Source organism: Mytilus trossulus, chromosome 11 (assembly GCF_036588685.1).
Source record: "Mytilus trossulus isolate FHL-02 chromosome 11, PNRI_Mtr1.1.1.hap1, whole genome shotgun sequence".
NCBI lineage: Eukaryota > Metazoa > Mollusca > Bivalvia > Mytilida > Mytilidae > Mytilus > Mytilus trossulus.
Genome location: NC_086383.1, coordinates 9,661,551 through 9,679,591, shown reverse-complemented (window position 1 = coordinate 9,679,591; position 18,041 = coordinate 9,661,551). Strand labels below are relative to the sequence as shown.

Sequence of the window (18,041 nt, the reverse complement as noted above, 5' to 3'; positions counted from 1 at the left end):
AAAAGCTTTTACTGAAACATACTTAGTTCAGATATGTCAATTCAGAAGTTATAGACAGGGTAATATAGTTATTTCGATGCTTAAAGAATGAATAAAAACTGCGAGATTAGTCATTTAGATTTCTGGAAACACTACATACACGCGTATCAGATATCTGAATGCAAGTTCTTATCATTACGATACTAATATTATCATTCTAATACATTTTAAGGGAAAAAAATACTTACGAATTATTAAACCCAAGCATCGTGCAAATGACTGCAGCATCATCTATATCAAATCCGTCATTACAAATTGTTCCCCAGTTGCCTTTGTGAAACAATTCTACTCGTCCTTGAGATTCGTCTTTTCCACCCACCAGTCTCACCATAGTACCTGAACAATGAAGTAAGCTTATTAATTTATTACATTTTGAATATTTTAAAAACATGATCTAATCGTTAGATCATATTTGTTCTATATATATTTTAATTCAATGAATATCTTTTTATACCCTAATATGGAATAATAATCGGTTGATAAGGAAGGATGGTACAGCTTTTAAATATTGTCAATATTTGATAAAATAAACTCATCATAGATACCAGGATCTCATAAAAAGAATAGTATGGTGAAACAGAAAATCCTGTGTGATGCTTTCGATTTGAAGTCTTATAGAAAATTGTGTATAGTGTGTTTAGAATTGTTAATATTACAGGTAAGAATGGTATATGGCGGCATTTTATACAGTAAACAATGAGATTGGGACACATGAATATACTTTAAATCTTCATTTTGTATTCCATTTGTTTTAGTCTAACAAATATTGTAATCAATAAATGTGAAATTTTCTTTTAAGAATTAGCATACTTAATTGCACGCCTCTGGTGGAAATAGGGATGACAAATATTTGTCGTCAGTAACGCGATTTATCTCTACTACATGTCCCGTTTTTGATGCAACTGAAAATTTTAGAATGATTTATATATGTATGTAAAAAGTATAAAAGATGCTGCATAACTGATGAGTATCGACCATAGCGCAACATTTTGTAATATTTTAAGTCGAAGAACAAAGCCAACATCGAAAAAAATAAACATTACACAGAAACTAAGAGTTGAGCACTCTAACATTTATCTCAGAATAAGTGAAATCTATGTAATCCTAATCTCAGTTCTCAATGTGTAGAAAAATAAAGATGTATCATCTATTCCGTTCGCAATATTTGCAGAAATCTAAATTAAACACCATGGTTGAAACAAAAACAACACTTCCAATTTCGAACGGATTACGAAAATTGTATTCTTTTGTTGTGGTTTTGTATATCATTAGAAGTAACGTATACCATTTTGAAGTAAATTGTGTCTTCTCAAGTCTCAATTGAAGACTGGGATATATAAATAAAGGCAACAGTAGTATACCGATGTTCAAAACTCAGAAATCATGATAGAGTATAAGAGTATAAGGTAGGGGGAGAAGGGGAATGAGTAACAAAATAATGATACAATGTCGGGGCCTTGTATTACCGGGTATACGGTATTAATTTTTCTCATTGTTGAAGGCCGCATTGCTCGCATATAATAATTGCTTAAATCCAATTCATTTTGTAAGGTAGTTTGGGTATCTAAATGTTTGACGGTAGATCATATTTGTAAACTTCTTAAAAGACTTATCGGTCAATTTAGTTAAAAATTTCAACATAAAAGCTTGATAACACAAACCTGGTTTTTTCGTAAACATACTTTGAAACTAACGAAATTTTGGGTAATATATTTTTTTTTTATAGGGGAAGCTTACTGAGGAAATATTAAACAATACAATTGGCTACAACTCAATGTAAGAATATTTTTTCATTAATACTTCTAAACTGTAAAAAATAATATGGGTCACAGGTCTTTATTTCTTTAAAAAAATCATACAACATTTTAAATATACTTTAAGACACTTAATTTATTGATAGTTCAATCTTTAAAGTGTAAAATTTAGGTATTTTTTGGTTTATTAACCATAACTAGGTAAACAAAATTTAAAACATTTTTGTTGGGAAAAGTGACCAGAACGGACACTCATAATAAAACCCTACCTCAGACTGTGGCAGATAGTTATCTCACATGCAATCAAACCACCTGTACATTTGAAGCATACTACTATATACACGAAAGCTTTAAAATTACACTATACAATGCTATAATCTTTTGATTTACACAATGCTAAGGCATAATGTTGGGAATGATATGTGCGAAGGTATAGAACAAAATGTAGTCTATTTTATATTGCTGAAATTTATATGCGGATTATTTCTTTGACCTTAGTACAGCCATAAAAATTCTCATGATAATATGCAGATGCATTTTTTTTTTATTTTGGGGACTCGTACATGTGGTTATTTAACAAATAATTATTTCCTTTGTTACTGAAATTCAAGTAAATATTATATCATGATTTGTTGAATAGTTAAAGAAAAGGTTATTAAGCGATCGAGACTGGAAATTTCCAAATTTAGTGATGTTGTATGAACCTGTCAAATAGAATTGTTTTATATACAATACAACGAATAGTAAATGGTGAAAATATAAAGAAACAGAAAATTATATTTACTTATTTTAAATAGATAACCATATTTTGGCAGCAGAAATATTCTTAAAGATAAGTCAGTGTATTTTCTTATCAATCAATCACGCTTGATCATTTGCTATTATCAAATAAATGGGTTATACACACTCACGATTTTTGAAACGACATTGTACGGTATAATACGGTTATATGGTAGCATTTGGGGTGACGTTACAGTAGACATTAAAAACCTCGCCGAGTATTTCTTATTTTGTTTTTTGCTAAAAATCAGGCTTTCAGAGGATATAGCTTGAAAAAATACACGTTTGCTGATGACTTTCTTTACACCACGTATTTGGCGTTCATTTTTAAATGGCATTCTCGATTTGTTTTTAAATTCTGTGGACCACCGAATTAGTATAGATATCTGCCATTTTTTTTTATTTTCCCTATATATCTTTTGTTTTTTTTTGGCGTATCATGCTGTTAATTTCAATAGCTTGTAAACGGAAAAACGGTTGCCCCCTTTTTTCTGATGTATTTTTGCTTGCATAATCCACACATATATATATATATCTATATATCTATATCTGCGGAGTAGTTTATTACACCGCCTTAACGCAGATGCATTATAAAATTGAAATGTACAATATCGGTAATGAATCAATAGGGGATCGGGAATAATGTATGTTGGAATGCTTTGTGAAATAAGAAATGATATAGAAAAGAAGTTTAGTCATGAAAGCTCATCTTGACCTAAACATCAATTATAGAGTCGGAACAATATATCGTTAAGTCAAATCTAATTTTAATGCATTTTCATAAATTTCCTGTTTACAAAACTTTAATTTTTTAGAAAAACTAAGGATTTTCGTTTCCCTGTTATAGATTACCTTAGACGTATTGAGCACAACTTTATGGAATTTTGTATCCTCAATGCTCTTCAACATTGTACTTGTTTGGCTTTATCAATATTTTGATATGAGCGTCACTGATTAGTCTTAAGTAGACGAAACGCGCGTCTGGCGTACTAAATTTTATTCCTGGTACCTTTGATAACCACTTCTGTACATCACATTATTTGACGTATAACCGACATTTTCTACGAGTGGCTTTGGTTAAGCAAGATCTGTTTGTACTTCCGCGGCGGTTGAATTTTACCCCTGATTTTAGTTGGGTCAGTATATGCAGTTTTTAGTTTTTTAGTATTGTTGTATAGATTTACTTGTCTTCTCGCTGTTTTTTCCCCCGGTTTTTCAATGGCGTTGGTAGTTTTTCATGACTTATAATATATATATGAGTTTTGAAAACCCACTGAAAATAAGATAAAATTAATGATGAAATAATTTGCCCTACAAAAACATTTGAATACGAACCACATAATACAGATACATCGTGATCATGAGTACAATCTGAATGTCCCCAACCATACGATTTACAGGTAGCAATGTCACTTTCCGTACCGTTGCAATCTAAATTGTCTAACATGACCATTCCATTTGACCGCCCAAAATATGCATTTGGTACTGCATATGGAAACCTTGTAATAAATAATTTGAATCAGAAGAAAACGTTTTGAATAGTGTGAGTATATATTAACGGTAGACAATTACCTTAGCTTATAGTAGCCTTTTAAGCTGCCAATATTATTATTACAATGTCAAAACAAAGACACTGAAAGAAGATTGAAATACAATTCCAAGGTTAAAGAATGTTAAAATATATATAATTTAGATAGTACAGATTGATAATAGTTATTAAAGAGTGACGAAAGATACCAGAGGGACAGTCAAACTCATCAATCGAAAATGAACTGGCAATGCCTGCCTTAAAATGAAAGAAGACAAACAAACAATAGAACACATGACACAACATAGAAAATTAAAGAATAATCAACACGAACCCCATCAAAAACTAGGGGTAATCTCAGGTGATCCGGAAGGGTAAGCATATCCTGCGCCACATGTGGCACCGTCGTGTTGCGTATGTTATAACAAATCCGGTAAATAATATAATTCGGTAAGTAAATGACCACAAGAAGATTAAAAAAAAACTTTTCACAGAGAAATCGTTAGACAAAAAATTGTAAAAAATGTGACAGAATTTTAGACGACAGTGCAACCTAATGATACGATGTGCAGTTTATACACTTTCAAAACATTTTATCTTATTGATATTAAGTTATTATCATTTAAATGCAACTTAAATACTCATACTTCGTTTTCAAACCAAGACTTCTGCATACTGCTTCGGCGTCATTCTGGTCGAAATTCCTATCACACACACTACCCCAAATATTGTTATGATACACTTCTAATCTTCCCAATGACTTGCGAGTGCCATTAACGAGTCGTACAGGAGTTTTACCTGCAAAAACGGGAACATATGTGAATAAATAACTGTATTGTTTTTGGTCACTTCAGGCTCAATTTCTTTTTTAATGTCGTGATGCTGTAGCACGTTACGTTTTTTGCAGAATGGAATTTGATTTTAAACATATTTTATTTATAAAGATATGAAAAGGATTTAGCAACCAGCACATCCTATAACAGCTCTCTCCATATTACATGTGCAAGAAATAAATCAAATAGTAACAGCTGTATTTTAAATAATACAATACACTCTAGTGAAGAGAGTATGTGCATGCAAATATATATTTTCATTGTTAATTACATAATGTAGAGTAGATAAGATAAACTCATCATCTGAAAGTGTTCAGTGGACAGTCGTTGTCTACCTGTAAACATTGACAAGGTTGCAATCAGTCCGAAAAAGCGTTTTCAGGTTCGTACTTTTCGGATGATTTTTCTGTGTGTGTTACATTTTAATGTTGTTTCGTTGTTCTCTTCTTATATTTAACGCGTTTCCCTCAGGTTTAGTTTGTTACCCAGATTTTGTTTTTTGTCCATGAATTTATGAGTTTTGAACAGCGGTATACTACTGTTGCTTTTATTCATGATCAAACTTGCCGTTTGATACCATCATATGAATTTAATGATGAGAGGTACGGAAGCAATAACTCTAAAAAAAAATTCATTATTGAACCTAAAATTTTAAATATTTTCAAATTTTGATAAAATTTTTAAGCCATAAAAACACCTAGTATCTTGAAATTGAAAAGTTAGTCATCTGAAGCGTTGTTCGATTAATTATTCGAACGTCATTGATGAGTCTTTCGAAGGCGAAACGCGCGTCTGGCGTAAATAAAAATTCTCCATCCTGGGATCTATGATGAATTTATTTAGTATAGGTGTTGACATATTCAAAATATGTTGTTGCCTTGTTTAAGGATTTTTTTAAATAAAATTATTGAAAATAAAAAAGAAAAAAAATAGATGTATATCTAATTCTTAACACAAGAGTGATATCATTTAATGAGGAATACAAAACATGGCATATTTTAATCAAATCAAATTAACAATACGTGTTACTTTTAATAAGTACTTATAAGTGTAGGGTCAAATTAAATTAAACTTACCACATGAAATACTAACATCCTGAGTGTGCTGACAAACATGATTTTCCCATCCGCTATATTTGCATGCTGAAATATGACGTTCAGTACCCAGACATCGAAGGTTTTCCATCATAATGGTAGCCGAACCACTACCAAACACAGGACTTTCATGAACAGTAATTTGTCTAGAAATATAGCTATACTTATCGAAAAGGTCTTTAACTGAACGGAACATCGACAAATGCAAACGATTGCCTTACATATTCAAATGATCATGCATCTAAGGTAGCACAATACAAAGATTTTATTACCTCCAATCACAAACCTTTGAAATGCTGTAACTTTCTTATGAATTCATAGAAAATAATAAAAAAGGTATATATAGATAGATAAAAGATTTATCTTTGAAATGAATGCAATAGTTTTATTATGCAATCATTATGTAATCAATTATTATGTAATTAGTGGCAAAATCTAGGTAAGTTCACTTGCATGAATTTAGCTCTATCATCTCTTAAACTATACAGAAAATGTTAACGAAATCTTAATCAACACATCATGGGCTTCAAAAGGGTGTTTCAGATTGTCTCTATGGTATTCCATTCTCTCATAAATCTCTAATTAGTGTAAACATCCTAACCACATAACAGAAGATAATTTAAATTAGGTGTAAAATTTGTTCTATACATTATATCTAAAATCTGACACACACTTTTGAAGATAATGGCCATAAGAACAACATATAATAAAATCAACCCTCTAGGGATAACTTTGCAGAAGCTAATTTCATTTGAAAGTGGAAGTTTGGTGAAAAATATTTTAAAGACAGTTAACATTATAACTGATTATATTATTGTTGCATAATACTAACACTACATTAATTTGAAAGAACAACCTGTTAGCTATTCAAAACTACACTTTATATAAATTTTCAAGCATTATTAAGAAAGTTACAGCATTTTAAAACTTTGGTTGGAGTTATAGAATCTTTGCATTGTGCTACCTAAATAGATAATCTTGTTTCTACAAGTTTACCTGTAAAGGTAATTATGAAGTGAAACGGTTATGATTTCACCTTTCTACAGGACTATTTAACGATAAAATTGAGAATAAGAATGAAGACTATGACAAAGAGACAACAACCCTACCAAAGAGCAGACGATGAGCATGAATGCTCCTCAGTTATGAGTAAAATTAGATACATATCCATTGCAGATAATTCAGTGCTGCTAATACACTCACTTGTTAATTGAAATATATATTCAAGAAATATGAACATTTCTTTATCACCTGTAAATATTTTAAAAAGAATTGGGAAGCCATTAGATTAATTCTTTAGAATTAATCTTATGGTTTCCCAATTGGATTTTTTTTTTAGAAATATCCATTTGATTTTAAAAGCGTTTTGAATGTTGACAATTATGGTCTTTTATAGTAAAAAGTGAGATATTTTGTACACGTTATTTAATGTCAGTGTTTTCACCTTTCATACGATACTGAGTGGTTGCATTAATCAGCAAAGCGCTTAATGTTTGAAAAAATACTAAACGAAAAAAAAATATAATTAACTCACAATGAACAACGACACAAATCACCTTCTATATCCTTAATTTGAAAAATCACAGCAGGAATGTGGCATACTTACGGGTGAACGTGTTGGGGGACACCCTACCCCGTAATAAAATCAACGGTACCAATTTTATTGCACCAATTGCGCATTTTGACAATACATATCTCTTCAGCGATGGCCGTAACCTTTAACAAAAGTGTTACCTCACAACAAAAGAACCAACTGGAATCACTTGACTTATCAGAATGTCACGGAGCACAAATATAGTAAATAACACTAAGACAAAAGACACACAATACCTATCTTAATGTATCACCGTTACTTCAAGCTGATTTAAAATTAAGAACTTAATATTCAATTTTTTTTCCATATTGATTACCACTCTGTACAAATTCAAATGTAATGTAAAAAAGCCCGTTTAATGTGTGATTGTGTTTGAAATTTAGCCATACTAATATACATACTGCGTTTCATAACCTAGCATCCTGCAAATTACATGTGCATCGTTTAAAGTAAACCCAAAACCACATAGTGTGCCCCATTGACCTTCATGGTAAACTTCAACTCTGCCTTCGTATGGCTTTTTACCATTTACCAGACGTACACCAATTTCTATAATATCAATAAATTACATCTGCGCTTTAAAATGCATATATTACTGTGACAACACTAAAAGTTCTTAATGCATTTGTATAAGAAGCTAAAGAATGAGTGGCACTGGATCAACTATCAACTAAGAAAACAGGAAAAAATGCGAACAGCAATGATGAAGTTAAATCTAGGAACGTGCAACAGGTGCACCAATAGAGGAGGTATGGTAAGAGTCATTATTTAGCCCTTACACAAGTATTAAATATTCAATACTTTCAAATGTAATGAAAAGGTCAATATGATCTGGAACCTTTATGTTCTGAAAGTTCACTTGCGCTGTGCGGACATGAACATATTGATGTCGGCAAATTCAGCTGAAATATGATATTTTTAAACATTGACGTTTGGACAAAATCAAAAGCGGCAAAAATATTATTTATCTTCTCATGTCATTCAACACATTTGTTTATGTAAAGCTTGTGCTCAAATTTTATAAACAAGTCAAGCTATGAAGTGACGTTTTCTACTATTTTTCATGGTGTCCACTTATCTCAGATGTTTAAAACCTTTTTGCAAACATGAGAGACAAAATTTGAAACTATCAATATTGATATCTTTCTTTGTGAATTTAGTGACAGAAATTCAAATCTAATTAATTGATAAGAAGACGAAAAAGCAAGGCATGAATTAAAAAAAAAAAGCAAAACTTGCTGCATCGAATAAGTCTCTATTACAATCCCTCATCGCCTGCAATGCGAATTAACACTAAGTCAAAATGTCACAATCGGAAATATGAATGCTATTATTTGGTAAATTTATTGATTTTGGATGTTATCGGATCTCTAATTCAACCTCATCATACCTTCTCCCGTGTAAGTATTTTATCTCTAAAGTTCAATAATGAATAATAACGCCTTTGTGAGCCGCAAATGCTCATATAAAGTGGAACATTGATATGATAACTCAACATAAAAAACTAACGGAAGCAGAATGACTCATCAGATCGTAATTGAGCACAAAAGCATATGTAAAACAAGAAGTAATTGTAACAGGATGCTATTACAAAGTCTCCCAAACAAAGCTCCCATATTAATTTGACTTGTTTAATTGTCCCATACAATAATATATAAGGTTTAGGGGTGGGGATCTTTACTGTTTACAAGTTTTCAAACAAGAGGGAATGGGGTGACCCCCTAGGGACTTCCCTTTTATTTTATTTTATTTCATTTATTTTATTGTCCCCTACATGAATATATATGTTTAAGGGGTGGGGATCTGGACCGTTTTCAAGATAATAGAACATTCTCAAATTGAACGGGGATGGGGTAACTATATATTTCAGTTGATGTGTTTTATTGTTCCATACAAGAATATACATGGTTTAGGGGTGAGGATATGGACCGTTTACAAGTTTTCAAACATTAGGGGGTGGGGTGACCCCCTAATGTTTCACATTCTCAAATTGAATGGGGTGGGGGTGACCCTCTAATGTTTTACATTCTCAAATTGAATGGGGTAGGGGTGACCCCCAAGGAATTTTCTTCAAATTTCATTCGATTTGTTTAGTGTCCCCTACAAGAATAAATATGGTTTAGAGGTGGGGATCTGGACCGTTTACAAGATAATAGCACATTCTAAAATTGAACGGGGTGAAGGTGACCCCCAGGGATTTTTCTTTTACATCATTAAATTTGTTTTATCGTCCCATTTAAGAATATAATATGGTTTAGTGGTGGGCATTTGTACCGTTTACAAGATAATAGCATATTCTCAAATTTGAGGGGGTAGGGATGACCCCCAAGAGATTCACCCTTTATTTCAGGTGATTTGTTTTATTGTCACTTGATCATTTCCGAAAACTTTGTGTGTTTATCACTTAAAGTTTCCAAGTTATATTCATTTGAAAATTTTCGAAAATAAAATCCCATAGGGTTCTATAGTAAACCCCTCCCTTCTTACAGTCCCTCCAAAAAAATACCCTTTAATAGACACCTACGCAAAAACGAACGATTGATTGCTCACCTAGACATGTTAGACTAACATTTTATGAAATCCTAAGTAAATCTGACAAGTGGGTTTGGAGAAACGCTGCAGACAAGTTCATGTTTGAAAGTGGCGGAAAAAGAAAAAGAAAACGAAGAATAATAAAAATAATAAGAACTGAGCAAAAACAATAAGTCTCCAAACTTTGTTTGGGAGACTTAAAAATCAAATACACAAAATATCGATCAAAGATTAGTCGCAGTGACTTCATGCTAATTCAAAACACCGTTCAGCTTTCTCTTATGAACAAAACATCTTGTATAAAGACGACACATGCATTATTTTTTAATACTACAGTCATCCGGGGTTTTCTTGTTTGTATTATTTCGGTGTTTTAACGGTTTGCTCATTGTTTAAAAACCGTGCAATGATCCTTATTTGCTTAAACGTACGACATATGGTTTTTGGACATTAGTTATGACATAAGTAATCATACATCCTAATTTCTATATTTGTTAACACCATATGTATAACAGCTTTGAACAAGAATGGGTCCAAAGAACACGAATGACCCACTCGCACTATCATTTTCAATGATGAATAGACCGTGAACTTGGGTAAAAAATCTAATTTGGCATGAAAATTAGAATGATTATACCATAGGGAACATATGTACTAAGTTTCATGTTGATTGGACTCCAACGTCACCAAAAACTACCTTGACAAAAAACTTAAACCTGAAACTCGCACTTTCAATTTTTATGTTCAGTGAACCGTGAAATTGTGGTCAAAGGATTAATTTGGCTTTTAAATTAGAAAGATCATATCATAAGCAACATGTGTACTGAGTTTCATGTTGATTGGAGTTTAGCGTCATTAAAAACTACCTTGACCAAAAACTTTAACCCGAAGCGGACGAACGGTACAACAGACAGACAGACGCACAGACCAGAAAACATAATGCACCTCTACTATCGTAGTTGGGGCATAAAAAATGCAAGTGGTCCTGAGTTTTAAACCTTTGTTGCATTACAATTTAAAACTTACCACATGTGAGGCTGACATACATGGACGTCGAACATACATTTTCCCTCCAGCCTGGGAAAGAACATGCAGCTAGGTCGTCCTCGATCCCAAAGCAATTTACTTGGCTCATCCAAATGTTTGGAATACTATTTGTTTTCAAATGTTTTGATACATTCGGGTTTCTAAAATATATATGACAGGAACTTTATTTTTTCTGCTGAACAATATGTGTTCATTGCACGTTCATTGCACATCTAAAACGGATTTTAAAAGTGGTTGATTATGAAAATAAAGGTCATTATAAAATGTATAGATGGTGCATTGTTTTATGGAAAGGAGTAGGTCCGGCATCTAACTAAAGATTTTGGACATTTTTTAAACACTTAAGTGTCCATTTCAATTGATTCAATTAGTTTATGGTAAAGATTTTAACAGTTAAAGTCATTAAAAACGCTCCGATTCAAGCTTACATATGATAAATCTATCAAATATGTAAACAAACGTCACTTTTCAGATGGTTTTGTAAAAATTGATAGTGTCCGCATCCGTTTTTATCCTCAACCTTTATAAGTTATGTTATATCATCAAATACAACATGTACAACTTACATTTCAATATTATGGATGAACACGAATACGGCCACTTTCATTTAAGACGGAAATCCTCTAAAATTTAACTAAAATGCTAAAATTGTGAAGATTTCAGTAATTGAGCATGACTTAATTATGCTAGTACCCGATATATGTTTATTGTATTGTCAAAAATAGCCCATGTTTATGTAGCAGAAGCATTGCACTTTTTAGTAAATAGCTAAAATATTACATTTTCACAATTTTGTAAAACTGCTATATTTTAGGGGCCAAAAAGGAGTCTTACTGAACCTACTCCTTTGTATGATAAGGAGATGTGTTATAATGGCAAATGACACAAATATCCACCAGGGACCAAAGTAACGTAGATAAGTAACTACTAGTAGTAGTGTGTAACTATAGACCATCACAAAGGCTTCAGCGATAAGCAAATCCCATACTTAGCAAGTTATAAAAAACCTCGATATATCAATAAGTTCAACCACATACAAAATCAAAATATAATATACAGTGTCAAATGACAATCACTAACCAAACTACAGATTCCTATCTTGGGATAGGCACACGACGTTCATTTCAAACACTCTTTGATTATGTCTCCGTTGATCTACACCAAACATCCCGCTTTAATGGCAATGTTCAAAACACCGTTAAAATGACAACACTACGTAACAGGAATACAGTACAAATGTATGCAAGTACACTCAGGACAGAGACATACACCTCCCATAAATTTACGACGGTACACAAGGACACCACAAACGAAGTTCAAACTGCGCGTCACATGAATGGTTCAACGTCAAAAAAGGTTACGTATTTATAGTGACGTTTATCTTATCAAAAGTAAATTTCTAAAAATGAATTTGGTCAAGTATTTTTGGTATGTGCACTCTGTCTCTTTGTATTGATCCAATTCTATTTTAAGAGACGATTATAAGAGATAAAAAAAGTATAGCCTCTTTATTCATTTCTATATAAGAAAATGCCTGTACCAAGTTAGGAATATGACAGTTACTATTCATTCGTTTGATGTATTTGAGCTTTTGATTTTGCAATTTGATAAGGGACTTTCCCATTTGAATTTTTCTTGGAGTTCAATATTTTTGTGATTTTACTTTTTCTTACAGGCTATATTTTTGAATCCACCATGCCCCTTGTTTTCCTTGTCAGTACAATGTAAACTTCTGAAATCTAATTTAATACGATGTTTGAACTGGTAAAATTCTATGCTTTGCATTACAAGCAGTAAAAGGGATCTTCTGATTGTTATGCAGCATAAGCTTTTGAATAAATCCTGTTAACATGCTACAAAAAAACACGGAGAGACCGTTAATGATCTCAATTGTATTCTTTCACGCCTTCCATGTCGGGCCTTTTATATCCAACTAAACGGTTGCCAACTTTCTAATTATTGCACGCCGAACGGTTGCCTATCATTGCATACATCAGCTTAATATATTCTTTTATTACTTTGGTGAGTAATTGTCTTCATGGTAATCATACCACATCTCCTTTTTCTATATATGAAAAGACATACGTTGTATTATATCCAAGCATACTGCAGACTACCTTGCCATCCGTCTGATCAAAATCCTCACTGCATATTGTCCCCCATTGTTTGTTATGATATACCTCTATACGTCCAGATGAAGGATTATTTCCACCGCTTAGACGCACTCGTGTTTCTAAAGTCGTAAAATCAAAATATATTTAGTCCTTTAAAACATCGAAGATAAAGTATTACAAATCTTTCGTATGCCTTATATTAACTTCAAGACATACATTATTCAGACTGTACACGTGTATTGAAATACAACTATGAATTATAAAAGGGATATCGACAAAGGATTTTTACACAAGTATAAGATCAACTTCTGTAAAAATAAGTCAATCAGTAGCACCAGTTAGATAACAACAATGAATAAAAGAAAAATCATAAAAGTACTACAATTCGTGTGTAGATAAAGAAAGAATTCTGCGTTATTATTGGTACCGTGAAATTAGTAATAAAAAAAACTACTCATTTCTAAACGTTTACGCTTTTGCACCTTTTCCAAAACTTGTTGATCATTTTTGCATCTAAACAAACTGCTTTTAAAAAACGTCAAAGATTTCCAAAACAGAAACAAAGCCATTATATTTAAAATAGTTTAATTTAACGTATTTGGTTATGTGCTGTAAAATATTGTAAGATTTCAATACTAATTTAAGAAATGGATTGTCTTCTATGTTACAACGTAGGTACTCAAATTAAAATCATTCTCAATAACACAACATTAACAACCAACAGAAATAGTGTTGCTCCCCAAACAAAATCGAAACTGCGTTTAATAACTTTAAGTACAAATTTATATCCTTAAGAACGATATTTTACAAAAAAAAATGTATCAAGCAAATGAATAAAAAAAACTTCCTCAAAACCTTACATATATCCTTAAAAGAAATTGAAAACCCTCATTTAAAAGGTAGGTAACACAAAAGAATTTACTGGTCAACTTACTACAAATAACACCAATGTCTCCACCGCTTACACATGTTCCAATCTGCCAGTGAGATGACGAACAAGAACCAATGTCTATTTCTCCACCTGTGCAAGTTACGTTTGCAAGATGACTTCTGTTTGACGAACCAAAGCATGAATCACAAACTTCAGGATATCTTTAATATTTAACATTTATAAATTTAACATATTTAAAAAAAAAAACATACTTTCTAAATTTTATATCCATTTATCCAATGAACAGAACATCACAATACGTTAAATATTTAATAACTAATAAGTACTAAAATATATACTAATTATGTTCTACTGAATAACGTTATATATTTCTGTTTTCTCTTTAAATGCATTGATAAAAAGACTTTTGTGTCCATAATAAACTCATCATAGATACCAGGACTAAATTTAGTATATACGCTACAAAAGACTCATCAGAACCAAAATGCCTAAAAGTTTTGCCAAATACAGCTAAGGTAATCTATGTCCGAGGTAGAAAAGCCTTAATATTTCAAAACGTTCAAAATGTTGTCAACAGTAAAGGAGTAGGTCCGGTAAGGACCGATTTTGGCCTCAAATTTCAGGTTCATCTGACGAAAGATTTTGACCACTTTTTAAACAACTTAGTGTCTATTTCATTTGATTCAATTAGTTTATGCGAAGATTTTTACTGATGTAATCATTAAAAACGCTCCGATTTAAGGAGGCTCGAGGGTATAAAAATTTCAGAAAAAAAGTAAACATTTGTTTTTCATTACAAATTTTATTTATTACCTTTTGTAGTTGTTACTTTATCATATGGTACAAAAAAACATTCAAAACAATTAATTCGTGTTGGCCCCAGATGACTTTTAAAATGTAAACATCATTGAAAAAGTTCCAAATTATCTCCCTTTGGTGGAAAAATGCCATTTTATGGCTTTAAAATTGAAATATCTCTTTTAACTCATCGGTGACCTATATTTTTTAATATCATTTCGATATATGCTGTACTTAAACTAAATTATTGTAAAATTTGAGCGATTTCTGTAATAAATTTCTTTTTTTATTTCGATATTACCTTTATTTCTCCTATTAGTTCAACTAAAAAAAAACACTTTTACAAAGATGTTTGCTTCTTTCGAAGGCAGATTGTGAGCGCAAATGAACGGTGACCCCATTTTCTTATTTTATTTTTCTCTTAACTATAAGATAAAGTTCATTTATAGAAAAATATAGAGAAATCCTATATAAATGATTTAGACCCGCGAACCTCCTTAATCTCAAATATGAAAAATCTACCAAATATGCCGAAAATATCACTTTCAGATGGTTTTTGTCCAAAATAAAAGTGGCCGCATCCATGTTCATCCTCAACCTTTATATAGGTTATGTATTATCATCAAATACAACTTACATTTCAATATTAAGGATGAACACGAATGCGGCCACTTTCGTTTTACACGGGAACCGTCTAGAATTGTGAAGAATTTAGTCATTTAGCATGATTTAATTGTGCTAGTACCCGATATATCTGCATTGTATTGTCAAAACCAGCCCATATCTATGTAGGAGAAGCATTATACTGTCCAATAAATAACTTATAGTTTTCATGTTAACAATTTTGTAAAACTGCTATATTTTTGGCCAAAAAGGGGTCATACCGAACCTACTCCTTTATAAATATAATCATATCAATGACAATTCATGTCAGCACAGAAAGTGCTGACTACTGGGCTTGTGATACCCTCGGGGAAATAAATCTCAACCGGCAGTGGCATCGACCCAGTGGGTGTAAATAAACTCATTATAGATACCAGGACTAAATTTAGTATATACGCCAGACGCGCGTTTCGTCTACAAAAGACTCATCAGTGATGCTCGAATTCAAAACAGTTTAAAAGGCCAAATAAAGAACGAAGAGCATTGATTAACGGCTTTCAAGATTCATGAGTTAAAATAAAGTTATTTCCGGTAATAATAAGTAGGAAAGAAAAAAGTGAAAAGTGCAATGTTTTTAAAACTTCAAAACGATTGAAATAAGAAAAGAAATGAGAAATGTGTCAAAGAGGCAACAACCCGGAATAAATATCTTAGCTAATATTAAGTTGTCAATGTTTTAATTTAGAAGTGTACCATCGAGTTCTTTCAAAAAAACATAATAATTTTAAGACATAAACAGTTTTCATTAGACGATGTCGACATATTGGCACTTAGGTATAAGACGGATATAATTCTTAAATGTGTTGATATTATTTTGATAAAGAATATAACACAATGTTGACTGCTGTATCCCTACTTTTGACATTTATGCCTATTATGTCTGTTTGTTTTGTTCACACATCGTTGTCAATATAATGAAATTGTATGCGACTGTCATAAAAGTAAGAGGTTAAGCTAGCTTTATAACCCGATTTTATCCATCATTGTTTACATAAGAACATGCCTGTACTAGTCAGGAATATGACAGTTGTTATCCATTCGTTTGGTGTGTTTGAACTTTTAATTTTCCATTTGCTTATGGACTGTCCGTATAGAATATTCATCAGAGTTCGGAATTTAGTTTTTTTACTTTTATTTTCAAACAAAACTAGAGGCTCGAAAGAGCCTGTGTCGCTCACCTTATTCTATGCACATACTATATATGAAGGACACAGATAAGTTCAGGACAAAATTGTGTTTTGGTGATGGTCATGTGTTTGTAAATCTTACCTTACTGAACATTTTTACTGCTTACAATTATCTCTATCCCATGAACCTATGAATCTATCCCGGAAGTTAAAATCTTTTGTAAAAATTTACAAAATTTATGAAAATTGTTACAATTTGCCTATAAAAGGCAATAACTCCTTAAAAAGTCAATTGACCATTTTGATTATGTTGATTTATTTGTAGGTTTAACTTTCTGTACATTATCGCTGTTTTCAGTTTAATTCTATCTTTACTAATATTCAAGATAATAACCAAAAGCTGTACATTTTTTCTTAAAATCATCAATTCAGGGCCAGCAACCCAACAACATGTTTCCTGATTTGTCTGTTTTCAGAGCAGATAGACCTCGATCAAACGAACACATTTTTCTTGTCAGATTTGCTCTTAACTCCTTGCTTCCTGCGGTTTTAGACAAAAACTACATTTTACCGTATGTACTATTTTTAACTTGATACCCTGATGATGATTGTGGACAAGTTTGGTTAAATTTGTCTCAGTAGTTTCAGAGGAGAAGATTTTTGTAAAAGATTACAAAAATTGACGAAAAATTGACAAAAATTGACTATAAAAGGCAATAACTTTTTAAGGGGTCAACTGACCATTTTGACCATTTAAATTTTTTGTAGATCTAACTTTGCTGAACATTATTGCTGTTTACAATTTATCTGTATCTATAATGATATTCAGGATAATAACCAAAACGTCAAAATTTCCTTAAAATTACCAAATCAGGGGCATCAAACCATCGAAGGGTTTTCAGATTCATCTGAAAATTTAAGGGCAAATAGATCTTGACCTGATTAACAATTTGAACCCGCCATATTTGCTCTAAATGCTACAGAGATATAATCCAAAATCTACACTTTACATCTATGTTCTATTTTTAATCATGGCGGCCATCATGGTTGGTTGGCCGTATCACCGGATACATTTTTTAAACTAGATACCCCAATATTGATTGTAGCTAAGTATGGTTAAATTTGGTCTAGTAATTTCAGAGGAGAAGATTTTTGTGAACGATTACAAAAATTTACGAAAAATTGACAAAAATTGACTACAAAGGGCAATAACTCGTTAAGGGATCAACTGATCATTTTGATCATG

General features: G+C 31.8%; 1 protein-coding gene across 1 annotated transcript in view; it reads right to left on the bottom strand.

Moving 5' to 3' along the window:
- LOC134689710 (deleted in malignant brain tumors 1 protein-like) overlaps positions 1-18,041 on the bottom strand; it is a 108,484-nt gene that overhangs the window by 38,298 nt on the left and 52,145 nt on the right. The window contains exons 20-25 of the mRNA XM_063549675.1: positions 14,250-14,407; positions 13,287-13,434; positions 6,011-6,174; positions 4,749-4,899; positions 3,909-4,072; positions 228-375 (exon numbers count right to left, since the gene is read on the bottom strand). Of these exons, the coding sequence (XP_063405745.1) occupies positions 228-375; positions 3,909-4,072; positions 4,749-4,899; positions 6,011-6,174; positions 13,287-13,434; positions 14,250-14,407 (933 nt within the window). The remainder of the gene's footprint in view (positions 1-227; positions 376-3,908; positions 4,073-4,748; positions 4,900-6,010; positions 6,175-13,286; positions 13,435-14,249; positions 14,408-18,041) is intronic.